Raw genomic sequence first — 24,685 nt, 5'->3', positions numbered from 1 at the left:
CACTGCTATCACACATTTATCATATAGAATATACCTAGGTAGTTAGTTATACATATAAGGGAAGGGCTAAGAGTATATTCTTCATGCTGATATATGGAGTATAGGATATCTGATTTGACTGATTCTAGGAAATCATCTCCCGATTGCCAATCTACCGCCTTGTCCGGGGATAATTACTTGGCTTGTTTAAGATAACAGTCCGCACTGGCCTCTTAAAAACCTATAGGGGTGTTCTTTTTTTTCCCCCTTTTGCCGCTGTAGCAGCGTAGCAGCCCTGGAGAGGAGATGAAAGAGATTTCAGTGCAACGTCAGCCCGGCCCCATTGGGAATATCCGTGTCTAAACCTGATCGGGTTGCAAGTTACAACATAAAGGAGGGGAAATTAATGGGAATTTATGTGGCCTTGTTGATCCTGTGGAATTTATCCATAGTCAGTTAGACTTTGTATACTTAAGGTCTCTTTATGGTCTTTATATATAGGAAATGATGTTGGACTTAGGGCTGTCGATCTCCCCTTATATAATCGTGGACTGGGACCCTATTTTCGCTAACCTGAAGCGACGAGTTAAAGCGTACAAGTTAAGTTATATTAGAAGTTGAAGATAAAATCCCCGAAGATATCTTCACTGATTCCTTCGAGTTCATGTTCCTTCGCGTTCATGTAACTCGCTAAAGAAGCTTATATCGTCGATCATCCTGATACTCCATAACCTATTTGACCTGTCAGACACATCAATCTTGTATAACAGATTTGCTCAATAATGGAAACTAAAATCCAGTCCATACTCTGTTTACTCCAAACCAAGTCCGTCAACTTGAATACAACACTCGAGTATGTACCCCTTGCATGCCAGTTTAGGAACCACCTCCCAGCTAGGTGGATTATCTACATTCCACCCTTCCAAGTCTACTACATACAGCATTCTTGAATAGACAAAACAAAGGAAACTTAAAGGCCGAGCTTGATATTGCTCTACTATGCGCTTTGTTATCCCAGTCCTTGAATTCATGAATGAAGGCACAACCAATGACAACTCTCGCAAGCGTGGAAATGGCATCCCACCCGAGCAGCATACTCAGGCCCCTGTAGATCGACAGGACTGTATTTCTTTTTTCTATCGCCATTAAAGAGGCCTGGTTTCCATGCTTCTTACTTTTGATTTTCGACATTCAGTACAGCGGCCGACCTACGCCCATTTCGACAACCGCGTTTTCACATTCGTTCTTTTTTTTTTTTTTTCTCTAGTTAACCCGACCTCAAATACACTCGTTTGGAAGATTTGACTATCCTTTTGATTCGGTCGTTTTTCACTCTTTGAAGATTGCCAATATGGCAAAGTTTAGTTTGTTTGCGCTGGCCACTTGGGTTGGCCTAGCCGCAGCCAAGGACGTCTACCACAATTGGAACCTCACTTGGGTTACCGCTGCCCCCGATGGCTTTGAGCGCCCAGTAATCGGTGTCAATGGCCAATGGCCCTGCCCACAGATTGACGTGGATGTGGGCGACCAACTGATCGTCGATGTCTACAACGGTCTTGGAAACGAGTCCACGGCTATCCACTGGCATGGCATGCGCCAGAAGGGCAGTGGTGTCATGGATGGTGCAGTTGGAGCCACCCAGTGCGCACTTCCTCCCGGTGAACACATGCAATATCACTTTGATGTGGGTAAACCCACCCCAGGGCGAGAAATATGAAGATATTCTAATTACAGCATAGGTCGACGAGCCAGGAGCATACTGGTATCACTCACACAACGCGGGCCAGTTTCCCGATGGATTGCGTGGTACTTTGATTGTTCACGACCCCAACGCTCCTTTCGAATATGACGATGAGTTCACGCTCACCCTGAGCGACTGGAACCATCAGCAGATGCCGGACTTGCTCAGTGGGCCCGTGGTGGGTAAAGGCAAAGAGCCCTTCCCCGACGCATCATTGATCAACGATTCAACCAACACCAAGATCAAGGTGTTGCCGAACAAAACGTATCTGGTTCACGTTATCTGCACTGGAAACTGGCCCGGCCACTTCTGGGTGATCGATGGCCACGAGATGACTGTTGTGGGGGTTGACGGCGTCTATACCGACCCCCACCCTGCTGGCGACAAGTTCCTGCGCGTTGCAACTGGCCAGCGTATGAGTGTCTTGATCAAGACCAAGGCTGATACTAGTAAGAACTTTGCGATCTGGGATACTATGGATGTCAACATGATGTTTGTGTACGAAAACCGCACCATCCCGGAAAACTTCAACCCCAATGCCACCGCCTGGTTGGTGTACGACGAGGCCAAGCCTCTGCCCGAGCCTCCCGTCTTCCACAAAATCGACCCCAACAGTGACTTTGTGGATGACGTCGCCTTGATACCAGCAGACCACGAGCCCTTGCTCGAGCCCGTGGACCGCCAGATCATTCTGGACACCGGCGGTGCATTGGTGGACGGTGTTCCTCGCTTCACTGTCAACAACCAAACCTATATCGGCCCGAAGGTGCCAACTCTATACACGGCCAACACTGTCGGTGCGGAATTTTCTTCAAACCCTGAAGTATACGGCCAAGTCAACCCCTTCATCCTGAAGCACAACGAGATCGTCGAACTCGTTATCAACAACCACCACAACAACCTGCACCCATGGCACTTGCACGGTCACAAGTTCCAGGTTCTGCAGCGCAGCGCGGTCGATGGCGGCTTCTACTCTGGCCTATGGAACAATATCTCGGCCACCCCGATCAAACGCGACACTATCATGGTCCAGAACAACGGTCACACTGTCATCCGCTTCAGGGCCGATAACCCAGGTGTCTGGATGCTGCACTGCCATGTCGAGTGGCACGTCGAAGCTGGTCTAATGGCCACCATCATCGAAGCCCCCGAGACCTTCCCGAACACCGTGCACGCTCCCCCGAAGAGCCACTACGACGCCTGCGCAGCCTACCCGCAACCCGTTAGTGGCAATGCCGCCGGCAACGCGGGTCTTGACATGACCGGGCTTAACACTACGGCTACCCTCGGTGGCCACGGCGCTCTGTATACCAAGACGAAGAAGACCGAGAGTCCCGCTGTTGCGCACCCGGATCAGCAACCGTCACCAGCACCGGTGTCCAAGCCGTCTGCACCTCAACCCAAACCCGAGGCTCCTAAGCCCGACTCCCCGCACTCCTATTACGAGCAGCCACCGGCGGCACCCAATCACAATGGCGCCTCCGCCAACGGCGGGGGTAACTGGCCAGCTCCTCACACGGGCGAGACGACCGTCTCTATCGACAGTCCTAATGAGCCACACGATCACCACCTCACTATTCATGAGGAGTCGACCAAGGGCCCGTGGGCGAACCAGAATACCCACGGTGGATATGTTATCGACGGTAACAACAAGTATCCCATCACAGGCTCTGAGTGAGTATACGAAAAATAAGCTCAAATGTGCTCATCGGCTAACCTCTTCTTCTAGTCATAATGATATTTTGAATGAGCTCCAGGATTGGGAGTAGTACGAGCATCTGTGATATGATAATTGCGATTTTATGGAGGTTATAAAGTGCCTGTATATTAGTTTTCTTTGACTTCTCATTTCTCATTCACATCACAGCGATTGACAATACTAATTAATTCAATCCATCTCTTCTCAAAATAGGGAGATAGAAAATAGGGAGATAGAAGTTCTGAGTCGTAGCTCGGTTTGGCGCGGGGCTTATTGATGATAGGAACAACCCAAGTAAGTCGAATATTCCAGAGTACGGGATGCCGTTGTAGATAAAGGGTTTGAGGAGGAATTTCGATCCCTCTGTTGGGCTTCTCGGGTTCCATAGTGGGTTTATACCCCGTTTTATTGATTGAAAGGGCTCTGAGCCCCGGCGAACGAAGCTCCGTGTGGTGGACTTGAAACGATAGTCATTAGACAAAGTATAGCTTGGACATGAGCTACCATCAATTTCTTACCAGAGCATTTCGATTTCTTGTAGGATTACCCTGAGCGATTGCTGCTCATCCGCTTGAAGGTCGTAAAGGTGCCAATTTTCGACAACATGGTACATAAACTCGAAAATCTACCCCAGAGTTAGTTAGACAGCCATACAAGAGGAGGGGAGTTCTGTAATGTTTACCTCGGTGAGGCCCCATAGGCTTGCCTGATGTCAAGGATTTCATTGAACGCGGTCAAAATTTATCTTCAACTTCCTATCATGGATGCCAGTCTTTTGACAAACTGGTGAAGCTTCTGGGTGCCAGAGAGAGAGAGAAGAAAAGGTTGATTCCTATAGTTCTCCAGAGAGCTACTTATGTAGGTGGTCTAACATCACGGCCTGAGCAATCAGGTGTCCACCACGACACCAACAGAATATCTTGATCTCAACCTCAATTTTGTTTGATTTCTCATGTCTTTTTGACTTCTCATTTCTCATTGACCTCTTATATCACATTGACCTCTTATGTCTAATTGACATCACAGTGATTGACAATAATAATGAATTCAATAAGCCTGTCTCGTGCATATAAATAACATGCATAACATACTATGTAGTTAGATAACATCCTATTATGAATGCCATAGTATTTTGACAAACCTTGGAATATCCTGAACTCAACCTCAACTACAATATCCATATAGAAAGTGAGTGACATGGTATAGTGAACCCTGGTCCACCACGTACCTGGGAATAACAGCTCCGTTTCCTAATCGGGAAGGAGTCGAATTATCACATCCTGACGACCTCACCTATCAGCCACACACACCAACAACGAAATAAACCCCCCCATACTACCAACTCCCACCTTCCAAGCATATCCCCATACAACCTATTCAAACCAAAAACCACCAAAATGGCAACCCATCCATTCTGCTGCACCACCATCCAACCCACCAAACTCCCAAATCCAGACCACGAACAAACCTTCACCGAATTCACCAAATGGGCCCTCCTCACCACAACGGGCAATCTAACAGGATCCACCGATCCCTCCGAAGCAAGCGTCTGCATCCAGCTCGTGCGCCAAGTCCCCAACGGACCGATAGAGTGTATCCGATACTTCGTGGCAAGTGACAAGCACGGGAATTTCGAAGAAGTCTCCAAAGACGGGATTTTGGAAGCAAATTTCGTGACGATTAATGAGTGAGTTGTTTTACGTTACAATAAACCTATACCTTTACACCTCGGATACATATACATTTATCATACCCTTCCCCCAGTGTTCTCCATATTCTTATCCTTATTGATCGTGTAACAGGACAAAAGGCTTCCAATGCACGCAACACAACCGGGTCTTCGATCTCAACCTCTACGAACCAAGTACGGGGAGCTCACATCATTGGCGAGCCAATATCGCGAAACCGCTTAAGCAGCTCGAGAATGCAATCAAGTATAAGATATCTAGATCTGGGTCGGGGTCTAGTGGCTCGGGTTATGGATACGGATCAGGGATGGGATACGGCTCTGCATGGGGAGCTAGTCTGGGATCTGGTTGTGGGCCGAACTGGGGAACTGGGAGTTCGACTGTCTTCGATAAGCATATGCCGTCTTCGACTACTGTTGAGACTGGGTCTAATGATTCCGATTCCGATTCCGATGGAGAAGACCAAGGTCAAGTGCAAGTGCAAGATCAAAACCAAGAGGCTGGGATACCTTTGTCTGAAGATGGCAACCAGGATGGGAATGAAGACCAGCTTATTTCGTCTTCGCCTATGTTCGATACTCAGGTAACTGGAGACTACGATGCAGAGTCATATTCGCCTCCCGAAAGCCAGCTCACGTATTATGAAGATGGCGTGAGTCAGAGTTACTTGGATACTGAGGACTATGGCTGTTATTATTATAGAGGGCCTTCTGATGACTACGGTAGCTATGACTGTGATGGAGGGAATAATGATTCGACGTATGATCAGGATTGTTGAGATTCTGGAGGTTATGACGGTTGAATAACTACGTATGTCTTGGTCTGCTGAGGTTTCACTATATTGCTTCTCTTTAACTCCCAATATAACGAAATTTCTGTTGTCTTTGTCAGAGGTAGTGGAGCGAATTTTCAAAGGGTTGATAGTAGATACACTTAGTAGGTAACTACATATTACTATCTTTGCCGCGTTCCGGCATACAGATCTAGAGGAAATCTTTGAAAGTAATAGAATGAGATACCCTAATTGATTCTCCTTCTAGATAATCCTAATGACATGTGAAATCTGATTCATGTAGACAAAACCATATTGATCCTGGACAACGATATGAGATATTAAAAAGGTTGGTGGTGAAATGAATTGATCAGTGGGGGAAAATGCTTGATCCGGAAGCTTGGAACAGCCAGTTTGAGTTGTTGGTTTGGCCACGAGAGGTTGGGCTGGCTGTGGTGTACTGGGCATTTGTTGGTCGAGAAATTTGTCAAAGCTAGCTTTGTTTGCTGGTTCCACCGTAGGACTTGATTCTGATAAGAGGAGAGATTTGATAGGAAACCCGTGAAAGCTTTTGTGTGTGTGTGTGTGTGTGTGTGTGTGTGTCACAACTGGTAAAACAATGGTCGTGGGTTTTGTAGCGGATGACCAAGATGGGTCTTATGGCGGATGGTGGTAGTCGATGTTCGAGATCGAAATACCCATAATGGTGCCAAGGTGGACGATAGCCATACTGGCTAGTCAAGAGGGAAAGACCCGTCGTAGATGGTGGGCGCAGTTGATGACCAAGATGGGAAGTATCGTGGTGACCATGGCGGACGGTAAACCCCAAGGACCTTTTGAGTGGTGGCCGTAGTGGATGGTTGTCAAAGTGGATGGTGGCCACAGTTGATAATCAAGATAGAAGTATCGTGGTGAAGATAGCGGACGGTAAACCCCAAGGACCTTTTGAGTGGTGGCCGTAGTGGATGGTTGTCAAAGTGGATGGTAGCCGCAGTTGATGGTCAAGATGGGAAGTATCGTGGTGACCATGGCGGACGGTAAAACCCCAAGGACCTTTTGAGTGGTGGCCGTAGTGGATGGTTGTCAAAGTGGATGGTAGCCGCAGTTGATGGTCAAGATGGGAAGTATCGTGGTGACCATGGCGGACGGTAAAACCCCAAGGACCTTTTGAGTGGTGGCCGTAGTGGATGGTTGTCAAAGTGGATGGTAGCCGCAGTTGATGGTCAAGATGGGAAGTATCGTGGTGACCATGGCGGACGGTAAAACCCCAAGGACCTTTTGAGTGGTGGCCGTAGTAGATGGTTGTTAAAGTGGATGGTTGTCAAGGTAGGCTTCAAAGTGGTTGTCAGGATGGATGGTTGTTAGGATAGATGGTTCTCAAGATAGTTGTCAAGGTAGGTTTCAAAGTAGTTGTCAAGATGGTTGTTGTCAAGATAAATTGTTGTCAAGATGGTCATCAAAGTGGATTGTTCTCAAAGTGGATGGTTGTTAGGATAGATGGCTGTCAGGATGGATGGTTGTCAAGGTGGGTGGTTGTCAGGATGGATGGTTTTTAAGGTGGATAGTTGTCAAGGTAGGTTTCAAAGTAGTTGTCAAGATGGTCATCAAAGTGGATTGTTCTCAAAGTGGATGGTTGTTAGGATGGATGGTTCTCAAGATGGTTGTCAATGGATGGTTGTCAAGGTGGATAGATGGTAGTCAAGGTGGGTGGTTGTTAAGATGGATAGATGGTTGGCAGGATGGATGGTTGCGATAGGTCGTTATCAATGGTATGGTGAAGGTTGAGGGTTTTTTTTGGTAAATGCAAGGCAATATGAAAGGCCAAGAAAGTTGTTATTGTTGTGGTGGGTGATTGATGGTTGATGGTGGGCATAGTGGAAGGTCGTAGGTATCGAAGGCAAGGTGAATGCGTAAGATGGGGGAAGGTGGCGACTTTTGGAAGACCCATGATGGATGGTGGTTACGGTGGATGGTGGTGGCCATGGTGGATGGTTGGTCAAGACGGAAGGGTGGTCAAGACAGGTGGTTGGTCAAGACAGATGGTGGTCAAGACAGAAAGTTGGTCAAGACGGAAGATTGGTCAAGACGGGAGATTGGTCAAGACGGGAGATTGGTCAAGACGGGAGATTGGTCAAGACGGGAGATTGGTCAAGACGCAGGTTTGGTCAAGACAGAAGGGTGGTCAAGACAGGTGGTCAAGACAGGTGGTCAAGACAGATTGTGGTCAAGACGGAAGATTGGTCAAGACGGAGGTTTGGTCAAGACAGAAGGGTGGTCAAGACAGAAGAAGGTCGGTCAAGACAGGTGGTTGGTCAAGACAGATGGTGGTCAAGACGGAAGGTGGTCAAGACAGAAGAAGGTTGGTCAAGACGGAAGGTGGTCAAGACAGAAGAAGGTTGGTCAAGACAGATTGTGGTCAAGACGGAAGGTTGGTCAAGACAGAAGAAGGTTGGTCAAGACAGATTGTGGTCAAGACGGAAGGTTGGTCAAGACAGAAGAAGGTTGGTCAAGACGGAATGTGGTCAAGACGGAAGGTGGTCAAGACAGAAGGTGGTCAAGACAGATTGTGGTCAAGACAGACAAGGTGAAGATGTAAAGGCCAGGGGTGTATTTTGTCGTCACCGTAGGGTACCACCATCGCATCAGGGCTCCAAGGTTGTTCCTAGGAACCAGTCAGTACACATTGGATTAGGGGGGAAGGGGGGTATATAGTTATCCTGATCAGGGCACCAAGGTTGTTCCTAGGAAACAGTCAGTATACATTGGATTGGGGGAAGGGGGTATATAGTTATCATGGTTCGTTGTCACAATGAATGATAGCCAAGATGAAAGGCTAAGATGGTTGGTGGTGGTAGGCATGGCGGAAGCACAGTGGCCATGACTTTTGGAAGACCCATGATGGATGGTGGTTACGGTGGATGGTGGTGGCCATGGTAAATGGTTGGTCAAGACAGGTGGTGGTCAAGACAGAAGGTGGTCAAGACAGGTGGTGGTCAAGACAGAAGGTTGGTCAAGACGGATTGTGGTCAAGACGGAAGAAGGTTGGTCAAGACAGAAGGTGGTCAAGACAGATTGTGGTCAAGACGGATGGTAGTCAAGACAGAAGGTTGGTCAAGACGGATTGTGGTCAAGACAGAAGAAGGTTGGTCAAGACAGAAGGTGGTCAAGACAGATTGTGGTCAAGACAGGTGGTGGTCAAGACAGGTGGTGGTCAAGACAGAAGGTTGGTCAAGACGGATTGTGGTCAAGACGGAAGAAGGTTGGTCAAGACAGAAGGTTGGTCAAGACGGATTGTGGTCAAGACAGAAGAAGGTTGGTCAAGACAGAAGGTGGTCAAGACAGATTGTGGTCAAGACGGATGGTAGTCAAGACAGAAGGTTGGTCAAGACGGATGGTAGTCAAGACAGAAGAAGGTTGGTCAAGACAGGTGGTGGTCAAGACAGAAGGTGGTCAAGACAGATAAGGTGAAGATGTAAAAACCAGGGGTGTATTTTGTCGTCACCGTGGGGTACCACCATCGCATCAGGGCTCCAAGGTTGTTCCTAAGAACCAGTCAGTACACATTGGATTAGGGGGGAAGGGGGTATATAGTTATCCTGATCAGGGCACCAAGGTTGTTCCTAGGAACCAGTCAGTATACATTGGATTAGGGGGGAAGGGGGTATATAGTTATCCTGATCAGGGCACCAAGGTTGTTCCTAGGAAACAGTCAGTATACATTGGATTGGGGGAAGGGGGTATATAGTTATCATGGTTCGTTGTCACAATGAATGATAGCCAAGATGAAAGGCTAAGATGGTTGGTGATGGTAGGCATGGCGGAAGCACAGTGGACTGTCATGATGGGTGGTCATGATGGGTGGTCATGATGGATGGTCATGATGGATGGTCATAACGAATGCATGATAAGGGGTCAAGGTCATAGTGGACAACAATCAAGGTCATTGTGGATGCTCATGATGACAAGGCCCAGAGTGCAGAGTCGACGCCATGGATAGTCCTACCATCAGGATGTCTAGAAAAAAGTCAGCGTGTCTTCAATCAACAATAGAAGAGGGGATACTATTGTAGATATCTTGTATTCGTGAAGGAAGGTCCTATAAATAAGTAAGCATATGTGTTTTAAGGTTAGGGCAGGGAGATATTTATGGTAGGTGGGTCATGGTGACTGGGGACCATGGTGAAAGCTGAGAAGCAGCAGAGAGATGTGAAGACGGAAGAAAAAAAAAAAAGAGAGAGAAGCCGGGGGGGAAGGGGTATTTATACCTTTCCAATGACTATAATGCAAACATTTCGAATTTTGACAAAATCGATCAAATAGGAAAGAAGAATCTCGCTAAAGGAGGTGCAAACATTGAATCTGTTCGAATTTTGACAAAATCGATCAAATAGGAAAGAAGAATCTCGCTAAAGCAGGTGCAAACATTGAACCTGTTCGAATTTTGACAAAATAGACCAAATAGGAAAGAATGACCCCGGGGTACAGGTAAATCAGGTGCTTCCCTCCAAACTTGGAAGGTGTGCTCCTGTCCGTCTCCCATCTATCAACACATAGGACTATGTACACATCAGCTGTCTCGCTACTTTTGGCTCTATACAGTAGTTCACAAATTGATATACGGAAGGTTAAGTGTACCTTGGATCCTTCTCCCCCCGACCAAACTTGTAGAAAGGTTTGCAAAAAGTATACATACAAGCGAGCAATGAGAACATTATGACCAGCTCAATAGATCAAGGGTACCTGGACTGCCAATATCATTCTCCACATTTCTCCCGCTCCCGAGATCGTCAGGTCCACTCTCATCTCCACTATAAAAATGGCCCCACAGGCATTTTGTTGCGATCAGATCAGATCTTCAACTTTCGAAAATGACGAGTACCGACTCGGACTCTTCTTCTACTGGGCAAAAGCAGGGAACAAGAGACCGCCAGACAAAAATGAAAACCCAGGACTGAATGTCCCGTTCTGCGTCCAAGTGTCTCAACACCCCAAGTCAACCCGGCTCTTTGTGCCTACCAGCTGGGGCGAATTCACTGAGATTGATCGGAAACTGCTCGCAACGCCATGGGTGTTGCATGGGTATGTCCCCAGATAATCTATTGCAGGTTCGAAGCTAATTATACACAAAGACTGTCACAGTATAAGTGCAGGGTTCATCGCAAGGCCTACCAGGTTACACTTTACGAAAGAAGGGTTGAATCGTCAACTCTGTCTCCGACAACGCCTACAAGTCCCAATACGAAAGTCTCGGATCAATATGGCCTTGGAAACCCTTCCTCTTCGGCAACAATCAAAGAACCGACCAACATGGCGGGAGAACCAGACGCTTCAGCAAATTCACCAACTGCAAACGATTATACAGAGACCCTAGTTGGTATGGACACCAAGTATAATTTGGAGAATATATGTTTGTTGGCGAATATGCCAGCAGGTCAATGTGTCCTTGACATGATTAAGTGGGCAAGAAAAATGGTACCACTTACTAGGGTCTCCCTTCTCACCGAAGCCGAGATTCTGAAAAGGTATTTGGTGCATGATCTACGCAAGTTGACAGAATCTATCGAAGAAAATACCTTCTTATGGATGCTACTGTCCACATCATATCCAGCTTTCAAGTTCTTGATGGACAGCAGCCCTTCAAACGTCTATACCAGAGAGGACAGAGCGAAGATACTCGAAGCCACTGCGGCCGCTGTTACTGAGATGTATTGCCTCATCATTGGTCAGCATGGGAGACAACATAGAAACCCAGACTATATCGATGTTTTTGGAGAGATTTGTCGACAACATCCGGATGATGGATATCTGACTTCACTGGCGAATCGTGCCATTGAGCGCCTGTCGCAGATTATTCAAACAGAAGAGGAAGAGCAGAATAAGGCAGGACTAGCTGAGAGGGAGGCGTGTTGTCCACCAGCCAACGAAGATGATACATATGATCACTGTGATTTGTCTATTTCGGACCAGGAAAGCTGAGTGATAGTGATGGCGTTGCTGTTTTGCTGGCCCTGGGATCTTGTAGTAGCTAAATATAGCCCATGGAATTCATGGTATACCATATCGCAGTACAAATTCCACAGAAAATGGAAAGCAAACCAAATAAATTCTATACAATTAAAAACCGCACGAATTCCTCTCCACCAAAAACCCCATTTCATCGTCTAGTCAAGACCCTTGAAAACCTCATCAAAGCGCAACTCATTCCAGCGCACAGTTGGCTTCAGCCCAGCAAATTTCCAGACGCCATTGACCTTCCGGTAGTAGTGCTCATTCGTAGCATGGCCGTGGCCGCGCAGCTTGACAGTCTTCAATTCTTCAGTCTCATAGACCTGGTGGGCCGCGCGCAGCTGATGGTGACCGATAACCTCAGTGTCGGATATCTTCTCCCACCATGTCTGACCAAGCAGATGCTGAGTCTTGATGGTTTTGTCACCAAGGAAACCGGAGTGGGTAACCATAGCCATGTACTCATCGGCGGCCATGCTGTCCCATTTTGTCAGACCGACCTCGGTGTAGTCGACCTTCAGGGTTGGAGCAATGATGCTGCGCAGGCGGTCCCAGTCCTGAAGCACCATTAGTACTGATGTTAAAATCTATTTTCATGGGATTGCAAGTGTACCTTAGCATCATAGCTGTCTGCCCAGTCGAAAACGAGTTTCGAGAGGATGAGGTAGTCTGTTGATGTTAGCACAAGCAGGTGAATGACGGCGGATTGAAACATACCTTGGAAGCTGATGTCCAAGTTGGGCTCAGCGGTGTTGTTCTTCACGGCAGGCGACATGGTTATCCAGCGATGTTTATTTTCTGTAGATAGTTCGAGCTCTGGTTACAACTGCGAGGCGCGCAGTGTGGGTAAATACAAAGTACACTTCCAGCAAAATCTTCGAAACTTCTAAACCCCTTGAAACTCTAAAATCAGCATTCCTCGGATCTCGCCAGCATGTTTCCCGTGTACGGGGACATCACAATGCAACCGGAAGCGTCTGATGTGACTGGTGGAGACGTTTCCTCATGGCCTTCCGCATGCGGTAGAAGGTAAAGCCAAGATACTTTGGAGTCCCTATTTGAAAGCAGCTACTCTGTTTTAGGACCTGATGTGTCTCTATCTCTGTCATTGTAATATGGCACCGACAGATTCGGAAACAAAGCCCAGCCTCTGCAATAGGGATGAACGATGAAACCAAGCCATTTAGCTGAGTCCAGCCAGGACCCCAGTCTTACTATTAAAAATACCAAGTTCAATATCAAACTATGATTCCCACTCCCAGCGTGGTTCCACACCTACTCATTTACAATCTTTCACTCCTCACTCCATCTACATCAACATCCAAATCACCACCAAAATGGTTGTCGAAAACCCCAACGCTGCCCAGCCCGAGCTCGCCGGCAAAGTCGCCTTGGTGACCGGCGGTGGCCGAGGCATCGGAGCCGGCATTGCTCTAGAGCTAGCAAAGAAAGGAGCAAGCGTAGCCATCAACTACGCCAGCAGCTCCAAGACTGCCGACGGGGTGGTCCAAGAGATCCAAGCGCAGGGAGTGCACGGCGCCGCCTTCCAAGCGGACCTGACAAACGTCGACTCAATCGCCAGCCTCTTCCGCCAAGTCGTTGCCCACTTCGGACATCTTGACATTGTGGTGTCGAACGCTGGAACAGAAAAGTTCGTTCCACTGTCAGAGACAACGCTGGATGACTTCAACGCTGTGTTCGACCTCAACACACGGGCGCAGTTCTTCGTCGCAAAGAACGCCTATGACCACATCCAGCCCGGCGGACGTGTTGTGCTTATGTCTTCCATTGCGGCTGGCCTAGGTGTGCCCGGTCACTCGCTGTATGCAGGCAGTAAGAGTGCTGTGGAGGGATTTACTCGCTGCTTTGCTGCTGACTTCGGCAAGAAGAGGGCTACCGTTAATGCGATTGCTCCTGCTGGTGTTAAGAGTGATATGTGGTTGAGCAACGCGTGGCGCTATGCGCCTGGCTGTGACCAGAGCTCTTCTATTGAGGATATTGAGCTTGCGCTTGCTAATGGAAGTCCCCTTGGGCGCTGTGGTGTGCCTGCGGATATTGGCCGCATTGTGGCATTCTTGGCTAGTCCCGGTGGAGAATGGATCAACGGTGAGTTCTGGAATGTTGAATTTACCCCTTGGAATATTGCTGATTTTCTTACAGGTCAAATTTTGCCCTGTAATGGTGGAGCTAATATCTAATACATCGGAGATTTTGGATGCTTGTTCTGTATCGAGGTCGTAAGAGGAGACCCTGGGAGCCATGTATAGGATCAAGGCCGATTGCCATTTGAATCACGCGTTGTCCTTGTTCAGATATTAGTTTTTGTTGTTTTTCATAGAATCTGAATGAAGGACACTTTGTTAGCATTATTCTACCGTTTGAGTACAAAAGTTCATTTCGGACCTCTACAAGAAGACACCCAAAAAGAATACCTAAAATACATAGAAAGACATGATGAGGCCGCATAAGCAGCCGACTATTCTTGTGATTGAGTAATGAGACATCTGAGAATCCTGTCTGTATCCCTTTTCCCCCCGCATTCGGAAATATTCGAAGTAACCCCATACCCAGCCAGGATGTCGATGGAGCCGATCCGGTTTCATTTAGGGTTTCCGGCTACTACAACTACTGTTTTCATCTCATTCAACATCACTATGACCTTGATTTGCTTTTGTATTAGCTGTTATCAGAAAGTACAGGTGGTGGCAAGATAATTAAAAGAACGCAAGATGCCTCAAATTTGTAGCTCGTTGGAGAAAAGCCAACATCAAACCCATCAATTTATTCCATCTACAATCCTTTCAATATGGTGAACTGGATTCTTGGAGACAAGTTCGACACTGTCTACCCTCACCAGGGGTCTATCAAGGTCCTGTGGGAGTCGAAGTGGAAATTCTGCGTACGTCCCTTCCCAACAATAAAAAAGAAGACCTGGCAATCTAACAAAGATAATTTCCTAGTGTTCGAAATCCATCTACCCATTCCACGATGGATCTCTGGAAGACTTCGAGCCAGTTTTCGAAAAGCTAATCGCTGTAAGCATCCCCGTCCCATCCCCAAACACAATCCATACATCCAATCCACGACTAACAACACCAGGAAAACATCAACGACGCAAACACAGACGCCTACACCGAAGCCTTCCTCCCAACCGCAACAGCACTCGAGAACGAAGCTACAAAAGCTCTCAACAACGGCGACCTCGCCCGCGCCGCGGACCTCTACCGCCGCGCAGCAGTCATCCTCCGCATCTCGCGCTTCCCCTACGTAAGCCCATCAACGCGTCCAGAGACATCCATCAAGCGTGCGGCGTTCGATCGACAGAAGCAAGTGTACCTGAAAGCCGCTTCTCTATGGAAGCCCATCATCACGGAGGAAGTGATTCCACACACGCACCGCGCCGGCCGCGACGGCGCTGAAATCCCGCTGTACATCCGACTGCCGGAGGAAGCGAGTGCTACCAACCGCGTTCCTGTCGTGCTGCTCATGACCGGGCTTGACGGATACAGACCTGACAACAGCCAGCGTACCCACGAGATTATCAACCGTGGCTGGGCGACTGTCGTCGTTGAGATCCCCGGTACCGCAGACTCGCCTGCCGATCCAGCGGACCCTGAGTCGCCTGATAGACTCTGGAATAGCGTGTTGGACTACATGGATCGCCGGCCGGAATTTGACATGTCGCGCGTCGCGGCTTGGGGGCTCAGTGCTGGTGGCTTCTATGCTATTCGGGCGTCTTGTACGCACCGTCAGCGCCTTGCTGGTTCTGTTGCTCATGGACCTGGATCGCACTTTGTTCTTAGTCCTGAGTGGTTGGCTAAGGCAAATGACCATGAGTATCCATTTAAGTGAGTTATGACTGGGTTTTTGCTATTGTGTGGTGGGGTATATTAACCATGGTGATAGTCTTACTTCCGCTATGGCGGAGAAGCATGGATATGACAATGAGGAGGAGTTTGTCAAGAACGCTCAGAAGAAGTTCTCGCTCGTGGAGACTGGTGTTCTTGACCAGGATAACTGTCGACTGCTTATGCTCAACGTATGTATTCCTGTCTCGGTCTCGTCGAGGGAAGAAATCAAAGCTAATTGTTTTTAGGGTGTTGATGATGGTGTTGTCCCGATTGAAGACTGCATTGAGCCTCTGAAGCATGGCGGTCCTAAGGAAAATCGGTTTTTCGAGAACCGAGTGCACATGGGATACCCTGACAGTCTGCCTGTGGCTTACAAGTGGTTGGAGAGTGTGCTATCTCCTAACAAGAAGGAGCTGAAGAACTGAATGGATGCTAAGGTGTTGATGTAGCTGGCTTTAGACAATCAGTCATTGAGATTAAATCTTAATGCTATATATATATGTACTTGCGTGAATTTGATTCCATCTGGGTAAATGGACTACATGTCCTTGAAGACGTACAAAATCGGCATCTCTATTATGGATGCGAGGAAACAAAAGCCATATATATATAATCATAGTTAGCTAGTGCGATCTACATGTATTAGAAGACAGGATGATGTCTCATATTATCAAGGAGGCCTAAGGCAACCAGGCCAACACCATGCCCGTCCATTTTGGGAAGGTACGTGGGACGTGACCTTATAAAAGGCCTCATCCCACCCTTCCCCCTCTTCTCTTCTTCCTCTCTCCTCACTCCTCTCAACCCTCTCGACCGCCATCTCTCCGTAGCCCACATGAGACAGTGCAGGCGGAGGGTCCCAAACCATATGGTGCGTGCACATTTATGGAGAGACATCAGCAATATCCAGTTGCTGAAAGTCATGCCATATACTCGATGCCCACCAAGATCAAATACCAGTTCTCGTGCGAGCCCTTCGGTAAAGTCATGGCTGAGCATTTGGGCTCCATAGCTATTGGCGGTCCCACGGAATACATTGTGTTCACTACTGTGATATCCTCTTTTCTCAGTGTCAGTATGTAGCTAGTGAACTAGTAACCGGGGCCAAATACACTCATTCCCTCGGTGTATCTCTTGCATCGGCGTACTTATGCGAAGGCTGTCTCAATCCCGTACACATTCATTAGAAATATCACAAACGACTAGTGATTCGAAGACATAAATCAGCATGGTTTTATTGGTAACTGTAGATGAAATAGCATATCCCATCTCACGCAAGCGAGCCCAATTGACTCGCTTCATTTTCGATTTCCCTTTGTGAACAAGATAGTGGTAGGAATCACACTGCCAGAAACGCCCGCAATGCATTGAGGATATTTTTCCGATGCCCGTGAAAAGATCACGAGAGAACATAGAGACATATATGGAAGAAAGATTAACAAAAGCGGATTTATTCGTCGTCGACCCTCGGGCGTTTCGACTTGCGGTCATCATCACCTTCAGCCTCCTGGATTCCATAACGCTTCTGGCCCGAAGTCACATCGGCAATCATGTTGTCAATGCCAAATGGATCAGCAGTGTCCTTTTCGAATTGAACAGGACCTTGGCGCTCCTATAGGAATAGCTTATTAGCGATGAAAAGAAAATATATACTAGACGGAAGCTTACCTCGGCATCAGCAGCGCCGCGGAATCCCTCTTTGGCGCGACCCAGGACCTCGAATCGTTTGGTCTTCTCAAGCTTGCTCATCTCGCCTTCACCTGCATCCTCGTCATCGGCATCAGCCTGGGCACGTGGACGATAAATACTGTTGATGGCGTCCTGCGCGGCGAACAGCGGCTTGTCGTAAGGGTTATCTTCATTGAAACCAGATTGCATGCCGCTGGTCTGGTTGAACAAACGTGAATCCCACATAGATTCAGAGCTCTGTGTAGGCTTGGCCAGACCAAGCGCGACCTTCTCGGAGATATCGCGGTTTTGTTCTCGGGCCATGGTTTGAATGCGACGCTCCGTTCCCATGCGAGTCTGGCGCAGCTGTCGCTCATCTTCGCGTCGTCGCTCGCGGCGCTGCTCCGCACGGTCTCGGGCGGCTTCGTCATCTTCGCTGGGGGTAGCAGATCTGGAGGAGTAAACAGATACACTGCGGCTGACACTTCGGGAGCGGGAACGAGCCCGTACGGCACGGGCACTGGGGCCAGCGCGGTCTTCACGAGCCTTCTGTGCCAACATCCGAAGGTGCTCCTCCTTCTGTGCCTTCTCCTTCTCTGCCAACTTCTGCTGCATCTGAGCTCTCAGTTGCACCTCCTCACGCGCATGGCGATCCGCCGTGAACAGCGCCTCCGCGAACTGGGCGAATTTGTCGTTGATGGAGACATCCTGCAGGCCGCGACCGTCTGCAGCCAAACGCTTGTCCAGGGGCACGGTGTAACCCTTGGGGTTCTTCCAGTTCGAAACAGGTGGGGGAATCTTCCAAGCTTCTTGATCCTCCGCAGTAAGTTTCCTAGGCGGCGAGTGCATAACGGGAGGCGGCGGGGAGGGCGGGCCACGGGGAATCTTCTTGTGCTTAAACTTGGGCGGCTCCATAGGATCCAGCTGCCTCTCGACGATCTTCATAATGCGGTCATTCTGGCGTCCATTGTTGCCCATCTGGTTGGCCGGTGTGTATCGAACAAAAGTCGGCTCAGCTCTTTGTCCGCCCTTGACGTTCTTCGGCTTTTGGGCCGAGGCAGCTCCCTCGACCAAGGTTGTAAGCGCGGCCTTTGTCTTATCCATCTGAGCCTGGATCTCCTCCTCAGACGGCTTGTCCAGGGAAATCTCTCCCATATCCACCCGCTGGCGGAGCGGGATCAAATCCTTGAATGAGGCATGGACGGTGCGGTTGTCGGCGTGTCCGCGGCGGGCGATCGCGTCGTACTTGACTTTGCCTTCGGCATCGACCTGAAGAGCAAGCGCATTTGACTTGGACGACTTACCCTTTCGGCCCATGTCAAGGGGGTACTGTGCAACTAGGATCTCGGGGAACGCGCCGCCGTCCCCGAAATCTTCGGGGGCGCGAGGTCGCCATCCTGCACGGTTTCCGTAGGGCGGGGGTCCGGTCCTCTGAAAGACAGGATCAATTAGTCCTCGTACTAGTATGTTAATAGAACGATCCACAACTCACCCGTAGGACAACCTGTGTTTCATCAATCTGGTCGGCGCCCACCACGCGCGGACCACGGGGTTGCGCATGCTGTGGCAACTCCTCCTCTTCGCCAGTGTATTTGGGTTTGGGGAGGGACTTGAAAAGTCCAGAACCGATAGAAGTCGACATTGTGAGAGTGGGCAACTCAAGAGCTGTGCACTCGTGGTTGAAGAGAAGAGATCATGGAGTGACGCTTGCTTCATTTGGCTTTTCGGGACAAACTGCACTGTTGGTCTGTATGGGGTGTCGTACCTTCTTGTGGTGCCAAGACTTTCTGACATTGTCTAACAATTCATTGAACTGCCTCATTTTAGAAGAGAATAGGATTATTTCAATACGAGAAAGGCTTCAGTTTTTAAAACTATTGTATTGATAACAGCCGAAAAAAACACTGTCAAGATTTACAACCATGTAAAAGCAACAGAATGGAGGTTGAAATAGTAAGTCGCTAATGAACGACTAGATGGTATAATTACATGGGAGAAAAGGTCCTTCGACCTTTTTATGAGTGTAGATGTACTCATTCTGATACAAGGTGTGTACGCATGGGACATGCGATGTCCTCTTTATCGCCTGCCTCGACAAAATGATCGCGCCCCTGGAATCTATACCAGATCTTCAATCGTTTGGGCAGCAATGGCGCAGGGTCGTGGAATCCCAAAATTTGGAACTAGATACATTCAAGTTAGCATTCTACGCAGAAAAAAAAAATGACCAATCCAATGCCTATCGCTTGACTTACCTTGATAGATTTGCCGGGGATCACCAATTGACCCCGGTTAACTAGCGCAGCCACAGGGATCGTGACATCGATCACCCGAGGCTCCGCGAACCCATTTTTGGGTTTCTTGTTTATTGGCGGTATATAGCCATACTCCGCCTTCAAGATGACCAGACCGTCTTGTGCTTCCTCTCGCGATTGCCGCCTTTGCACTTGATCCGTCATGAGCTCGATGGCCTGAAGGCTCTCTTCGCGTTTCTTAGGGATCAACTTCTTGAGCTCACGGTGGCGTCGAGCAGCTGCCTGTCGACGAAGTTTTCTATCGCGGGGGCGAATATATCCAAATTCTATCGCGCAGTAGGCCAGCCAGGGGAATATAGCAGTCAGCGCTGCAGCGCCGTTTGTTGACTCATTAGCCGGGCAAACGTTAATCGGAAGATTAATGCTTTGGCCGAGTCGACTACATGAAACTGTCATCATGATACCCTTGTCTGCAATGCCGATACCGAGACCAACACGCGTGTACTCGCCAACCCGACGAACGCCCTTAATGGTCCAATTGAGAGACATGTCTAACCCAACAACACTCGAGATCTCAAGTCGTACAGCACGCGCCTGGTCCATGCTCGGCATCGGGAAGTACCCTTCAGAACTCCATTCCGTCTTAACCGGATCATCAGCGGGTTTTCCGGAGAAGAGGTTCCGAGAATAATTCAAGACAAAAGCGCCACCGCCCGGGGTAACCTGGAGGTAGGTCTGCCATGACTCGGCGGATTGATCGATTTGGCGTCTTTTCTTCAGAAGATGGCGCACGTCCTCGTCCATATCTCCACTCTCCTCCTCGTCATCATCGTCGAAATCGATTGCCGCTTGGCCCTCCTTGGGAAGCGAGATTAGACCAACTTGCAGGTTACTGACCTCATTAGCAGATGCAATGGCACTCTGAGCTCCCATTCCAAGTGACGGGAACCAGTTGAGAAGAAAGTTGGGCCAATGAACAACGCCACTGGACCATGTAATGACTCCGATCTTCTTCTTGGCAATTTCCCTCGAGATTTGAACCTCGAAAGAAGGTGCCGTTTCATCCAAAGAGCGCGTATGTATACTGGTCACGCTAACCTGGAACGGCCTGGTGCCAGGGATCGGCTGGAAGGCTCGAGCAATGTTCGCTTTCAAAGTCGGGACAGGGAGAAGAAGAGCATCGAAGCTGACTTGGGAATCCCCGAGGAGCGAGAAAGGATGTTTGGCCCAAATTCCCTTTGTGCCCACCAGGTTTTTGAGATTGGGAGTCACAGTGGCCCCAAACTGGAAGTTCTGACCTGCCAGGATCGGTGGCATTTGAAACTAAAAAGTGGTTAACGAAATTTTGAGATGCAAACCTACAGCGCATCATACCTTTTCCTCCCCTTCTGTCCCATCTTCGTACTCAACTGTGAATTTCTTGACCGGCCGAGCCAATCCTCCAGTGATACCCGCATTCCAAGTCAGCTGCATGTCCTCTACTTCCTCCTGCACATCTTCTCCCGAATCCGTTTCGACGTCCGATGTTTCTTCCTCTTTATCTGCCGTGCCCCAAAGCTGTGGTAATGACACCGGCGTCTTGAAATTATACGAAACGCCATATATGGACACTTGCGGTGAAGGTATATGAAACTGCACATCATCGTCCTCATCGACTGAGATCATGGATGTCGCGTTAATTCCGAGGGTAATACCGCCCTAACATCAAACCCAATTCAATGTCAGAAAACAGCCTATTCGCACCTTCCCACAGACGGAAACTCAATGCAGAAAGCACATACCTTGCTGGAAACCAGACTCTCGACCGCTTTCCTCTCCCGTTTCTTCATCGTCTTCAAAAACCATCGCCGGAACTGATCTGGCGACATCGCCTTAACACCAACATCCTGCCGTTGTGCCTCCCCACCAATCCCCATGGCCCCAAGCTGACCCCATTCCTGCCGCACGCCCGCAGCACCAGATATATCATATACAATGCGCTTATTTGGATCGATGAGTGTCTCATACGCCTCCTGGATATGTCTAAACTGACTCTCGGCGGCATGGCGGAGATGCGGCGGCTGTTTGTCGGGATGGAAACTGAGGGTCAGGCTTCGGTAGGCGGATCGGATCTCGGCGTCTGTTGGGGGTGGATTACGCGCAAGACCCAGCAGGACGTAATAGTCGGGTTCCTCTGGGTAGTCGCCGACGATGGTGTAGTCCCCATCGAGTCCGTCATCTTCCACCGTTGCGCGGAACTCCTGCGCCCCGGGGAACTCGGTCCCAGACTGGTTGAAGGAAGACATGAGAGAGCTTTTTGCGCACTCGTTTTTTGAGATCTATATATATAGCCCCATTTTGGGGTGGTTGGATGAAATGCGACAGAGCAATGAAGCAAGGTGGAAGGGAGATGGGAATTCCGGAGAAACTTTCCGCATCTCCGTTGGAATCCCCGCTCAGATGTGTTAGTGGAGAAATTGGGGGAAGGATACGTGAATACGTATAGAGAGCTATTTCTATCAAGTAGTTAACTGCATCTTAATTTCAAATTATGCCGAGTCTATCAGACTATAAGACCAATATGAAACATTTACCCGTTGAGCATTTGAACACAATGCCTTTGTTCTCGGGTGACAACCCGTGACTCGAATCCTATTGGCTTAGGGCAATTGGAATGATGTGACATATTAATTTTAGTATTGATAGTTATTATATTAACATGTAGATATCGTGAATCTCAGTTCATATTATACGTATTGATGGGTGCGAAAGTAAGTAATACATTGATGGATGATATGTGCCAGCAAGTCTACTGTAATGAGAACAATCCACATACATATACACACCTCCACTTAACAAAAGAAAACACACCCAATGGAGCTGAGCAAGATATAGAGTACATATGTTCATCAAAAGCTAGTTATGCAGATCAACTGAACTGTTCCCAAGCCAGCTGCAGTGGCGATCATCCGGCTGTTCTTCTGTATGTTGTATGGAGTAACTCTGTACCCAATAAATTTCAATCCAACACATTGGATTTCGTCTTTAGCCTGGTTTGATATGTTTGATATGTCCTGAATCTAGAATTGTCATCAATTCATAAAGCATAGACCCGATGTAATCAATAGCAAGGAGAGGAGCAAAGCCCACGAATACATGCACGCCAAGATTCCACTCGGCAGTTAGAAATAAATCCCAAAAAGAGGACATTGGAAAGTACTCTGTAGATCAGCTAAAATACCCAATTGAAGCTAAACATACCCCGTTGGGTACAGAGTACCTGGGGTAACAAGCGCAAGCACAATTGGATCGGCATTGAATCTCTTGGCAAAATGAGCCACGTCGAGCGCTAGACCTCTTCTTCAATATATGTCAGCCTAAAAGGGTCATATACGTTGGTCAAAGTCTTCAAATGAGTGAATGCTGAGTGTCGATCTATATCAGTGCTGCACGCGCGTATAAAAGGCAGCAGTTCTTTCGGTGAAGATCGTGTACCCCCCATATAAGCCCCTGGTATACCTCACTCAACTTTCTTAGTTTTTGTTTACAGAAGTTCAGATCAAAATACTTATACATTTATCAATTTACCGAGCACTCTATCTGAACACAAACACCATTCCTCACTCAGCCTCACATCTCCCCTCTTCAACCTCGAATGGAACACCAACCCATCAAAACAAATCAAAAATGACAACCCGCCTAAAGGAACTAGGTTCCCAACAACCCCCAATATTCAGAATAAACCTTTCCAACCCACCAGAAGAGCGGTACAAAGCCCTAGCCCAAATCTACAAAGACCGAATGCTCTCAGTAACCAGCATATTCGACGACGTGATCCACAACCTCTCACCAAACATCCCAACAAAACCCATCCACTGGCTCGCACGTCTCTTCCTCCGCAGACTGTACACAGACGAAGAAACCGCCGAGATCCGTGGTATCAGCCAGGTAACGGGAATCTCACTGTACCTGCTAATCAGTCTAAACGTGGTGCTGGATCTATTAATGGGCTGCACAAGCGGCGGGGTACGAATGCTGGACGGACTCTGGACACGAATGGTGCATTTCCGAACCTTAGACTGGGGAATGGATCCACTACGCGATCTGATCGTGCAACTTGAATTCGTGCGCGACGATGCACCGGACAAAGTGCTCGCGACGTGCATCACGTACGTTGGGTTCGTGGGTGTTCTCACGGGTGTGCGGAAAGACCTGAGTGTTTCGCTCAATTTCCGGGCTGTGCATGATTCCCGCAGGAATGTGGGGTTTTATTTTAATTATTTTCTTGTTTTGCTTGGGTTGCGACAATCTGTCACGTCGCTGCTGAGGCAGTGTGTTCTTCCCGGTGTGCAGGCTGGGGGATCTACGGGGCTTTCGAATACTTCGACTTTGGAGGAGATCTTGGAGGAAGTACCTTGTTTGCGCACGACGGCTGCGTATTTGATTTTCTGTGATGGGAGGAGTATTGTTGCCATGGAGAAGGACTATGAGACTGCGTTTTGGCGGAGGGAGAGTTCTTTCCTTATCAAAACCAATCATGACGAGGATACTGCATCGGTTATGGATGAGGCGATCGCGAATGATAGGGGGTATACGGGTCTGCGTGTGGCGGATGGTATGCAGAGCATGGCTGAGATTATTGAAGAGAGTAAAGAGCGGCAGGCGTCGATGCAGGGGAAATGGGATCGCAGGGTGAAGGACCATGGGGTTTTCCAACAGCAACTTAAGAGGAGGAGGGTTAAAGATGCTTCTGTTCCTCGATCAATGCATTTAACGTGGAAACGGAATACGAAGATAAGGGAAGAGGAGTCGGAGGTGTCTGTTACTCTCGGGACAGTGTTGGGATGGCTTTGCTCGGATCCGATTGTTAATGAAGATACTCATTACGCGGTATTGATGGATCCTGTTAAAGGCAGGTTTCTTTATTCGGGCCAGTTCCCAGTTAAGGCATGATAGCAACGTTATCACTCTACAAAATTTTGTATAAAATAACAAGATTTACCTTTATGTATCTCATTGGCTTCAGATTAAGCTTGTCTTGTCTTCC

At 48.4% G+C, this 24,685-nt stretch overlaps 12 protein-coding genes across 12 annotated transcripts; 8 read left to right on the top strand and 4 right to left on the bottom strand.

The window, feature by feature from the left end:
- Positions 1-1,330: 1,330 nt before the first annotated feature.
- Positions 1,331-3,489, top strand: abr1 (multicopper oxidase abr1; the record flags this gene model as incomplete). Its single annotated transcript, XM_057214412.1, has 3 exons — positions 1,331-1,663; positions 1,719-3,394; positions 3,450-3,489. The coding sequence occupies 3 exons, from the start codon at positions 1,331-1,333 to the stop codon at positions 3,487-3,489; spliced, it is 2,049 nt and encodes a 682-aa protein (XP_057076295.1).
- A 1,327-nt stretch (positions 3,490-4,816) lies between these two features.
- N7516_001691 (uncharacterized protein) lies at positions 4,817-5,885 on the top strand (the record flags this gene model as incomplete). Its single annotated transcript, XM_057214411.1, has 2 exons — positions 4,817-5,106; positions 5,222-5,885. 2 exons carry the CDS (start codon positions 4,817-4,819, stop codon positions 5,883-5,885), a joined length of 954 nt encoding a protein of 317 aa, XP_057076294.1.
- Positions 5,886-7,794: 1,909 nt separating this feature from the next.
- Positions 7,795-8,475, top strand: N7516_001690 (uncharacterized protein; the record flags this gene model as incomplete). The annotated part of the gene is made up of 1 exon (XM_057214410.1): positions 7,795-8,475. One exon carries the CDS (start codon positions 7,795-7,797, stop codon positions 8,473-8,475), a length of 681 nt encoding a protein of 226 aa, XP_057076293.1.
- A 242-nt stretch (positions 8,476-8,717) lies between these two features.
- Positions 8,718-9,347, top strand: N7516_001689 (uncharacterized protein; the record flags this gene model as incomplete). Its single annotated transcript, XM_057214409.1, has 2 exons — positions 8,718-8,812; positions 8,834-9,347. 2 exons carry the CDS (start codon positions 8,718-8,720, stop codon positions 9,345-9,347), a joined length of 609 nt encoding a protein of 202 aa, XP_057076292.1.
- Positions 9,348-10,695: 1,348 nt separating this feature from the next.
- Positions 10,696-11,855, top strand: N7516_001688 (uncharacterized protein; the record flags this gene model as incomplete). The annotated part of the gene is made up of 2 exons (XM_057214408.1): positions 10,696-10,958; positions 11,009-11,855. The coding sequence occupies 2 exons, from the start codon at positions 10,696-10,698 to the stop codon at positions 11,853-11,855; spliced, it is 1,110 nt and encodes a 369-aa protein (XP_057076291.1).
- Positions 11,856-12,040: 185 nt separating this feature from the next.
- On the bottom strand, positions 12,041-12,660 carry arp1 (scytalone dehydratase arp1; the record flags this gene model as incomplete). Its single annotated transcript, XM_057214407.1, has 3 exons — positions 12,041-12,442; positions 12,499-12,554; positions 12,603-12,660. 3 exons carry the CDS (start codon positions 12,658-12,660, stop codon positions 12,041-12,043), a joined length of 516 nt encoding a protein of 171 aa, XP_057076290.1.
- A 562-nt stretch (positions 12,661-13,222) lies between these two features.
- arp2 (hydroxynaphthalene reductase arp2) lies at positions 13,223-14,083 on the top strand (the record flags this gene model as incomplete). Its single annotated transcript, XM_057214406.1, has 2 exons — positions 13,223-13,991; positions 14,046-14,083. 2 exons carry the CDS (start codon positions 13,223-13,225, stop codon positions 14,081-14,083), a joined length of 807 nt encoding a protein of 268 aa, XP_057076289.1.
- A 608-nt stretch (positions 14,084-14,691) lies between these two features.
- Positions 14,692-16,161, top strand: ayg1 (heptaketide hydrolyase ayg1; the record flags this gene model as incomplete). The annotated part of the gene is made up of 5 exons (XM_057214405.1): positions 14,692-14,784; positions 14,846-14,920; positions 14,985-15,733; positions 15,792-15,924; positions 15,982-16,161. 5 exons carry the CDS (start codon positions 14,692-14,694, stop codon positions 16,159-16,161), a joined length of 1,230 nt encoding a protein of 409 aa, XP_057076288.1.
- Positions 16,162-16,378: 217 nt separating this feature from the next.
- Positions 16,379-17,038, bottom strand: N7516_001684 (uncharacterized protein; the record flags this gene model as incomplete). The annotated part of the gene is made up of 2 exons (XM_057214404.1): positions 16,379-16,819; positions 16,937-17,038. 2 exons carry the CDS (start codon positions 17,036-17,038, stop codon positions 16,379-16,381), a joined length of 543 nt encoding a protein of 180 aa, XP_057076287.1.
- A 148-nt stretch (positions 17,039-17,186) lies between these two features.
- On the bottom strand, positions 17,187-19,046 carry N7516_001683 (SKIP/SNW domain-containing protein; the record flags this gene model as incomplete). Its single annotated transcript, XM_057214403.1, has 3 exons — positions 17,187-17,348; positions 17,405-18,835; positions 18,897-19,046. The coding sequence occupies 3 exons, from the start codon at positions 19,044-19,046 to the stop codon at positions 17,187-17,189; spliced, it is 1,743 nt and encodes a 580-aa protein (XP_057076286.1).
- Positions 19,047-19,437: 391 nt separating this feature from the next.
- Positions 19,438-21,944, bottom strand: N7516_001682 (J domain-containing protein; the record flags this gene model as incomplete). Its single annotated transcript, XM_057214402.1, has 4 exons — positions 19,438-19,587; positions 19,660-20,982; positions 21,034-21,357; positions 21,441-21,944. 4 exons carry the CDS (start codon positions 21,942-21,944, stop codon positions 19,438-19,440), a joined length of 2,301 nt encoding a protein of 766 aa, XP_057076285.1.
- Positions 21,945-23,325: 1,381 nt separating this feature from the next.
- On the top strand, positions 23,326-24,591 carry N7516_001681 (uncharacterized protein; the record flags this gene model as incomplete). The annotated part of the gene is made up of 1 exon (XM_057214401.1): positions 23,326-24,591. One exon carries the CDS (start codon positions 23,326-23,328, stop codon positions 24,589-24,591), a length of 1,266 nt encoding a protein of 421 aa, XP_057076284.1.
- Positions 24,592-24,685: the final 94 nt, after the last annotated feature.

This window comes from Penicillium verrucosum, assembly GCF_028828655.1.
Source record: "Penicillium verrucosum strain IBT 35672 chromosome Unknown utg000001l_segment0_segment0, whole genome shotgun sequence".
In the NCBI taxonomy this organism is placed as follows: Eukaryota; Fungi; Ascomycota; class Eurotiomycetes; order Eurotiales; family Aspergillaceae; genus Penicillium; species Penicillium verrucosum.
The sequence above is the reverse complement of the archived record's forward strand: the minus strand, read 5'-3'. Positions and strand labels throughout refer to the sequence as shown.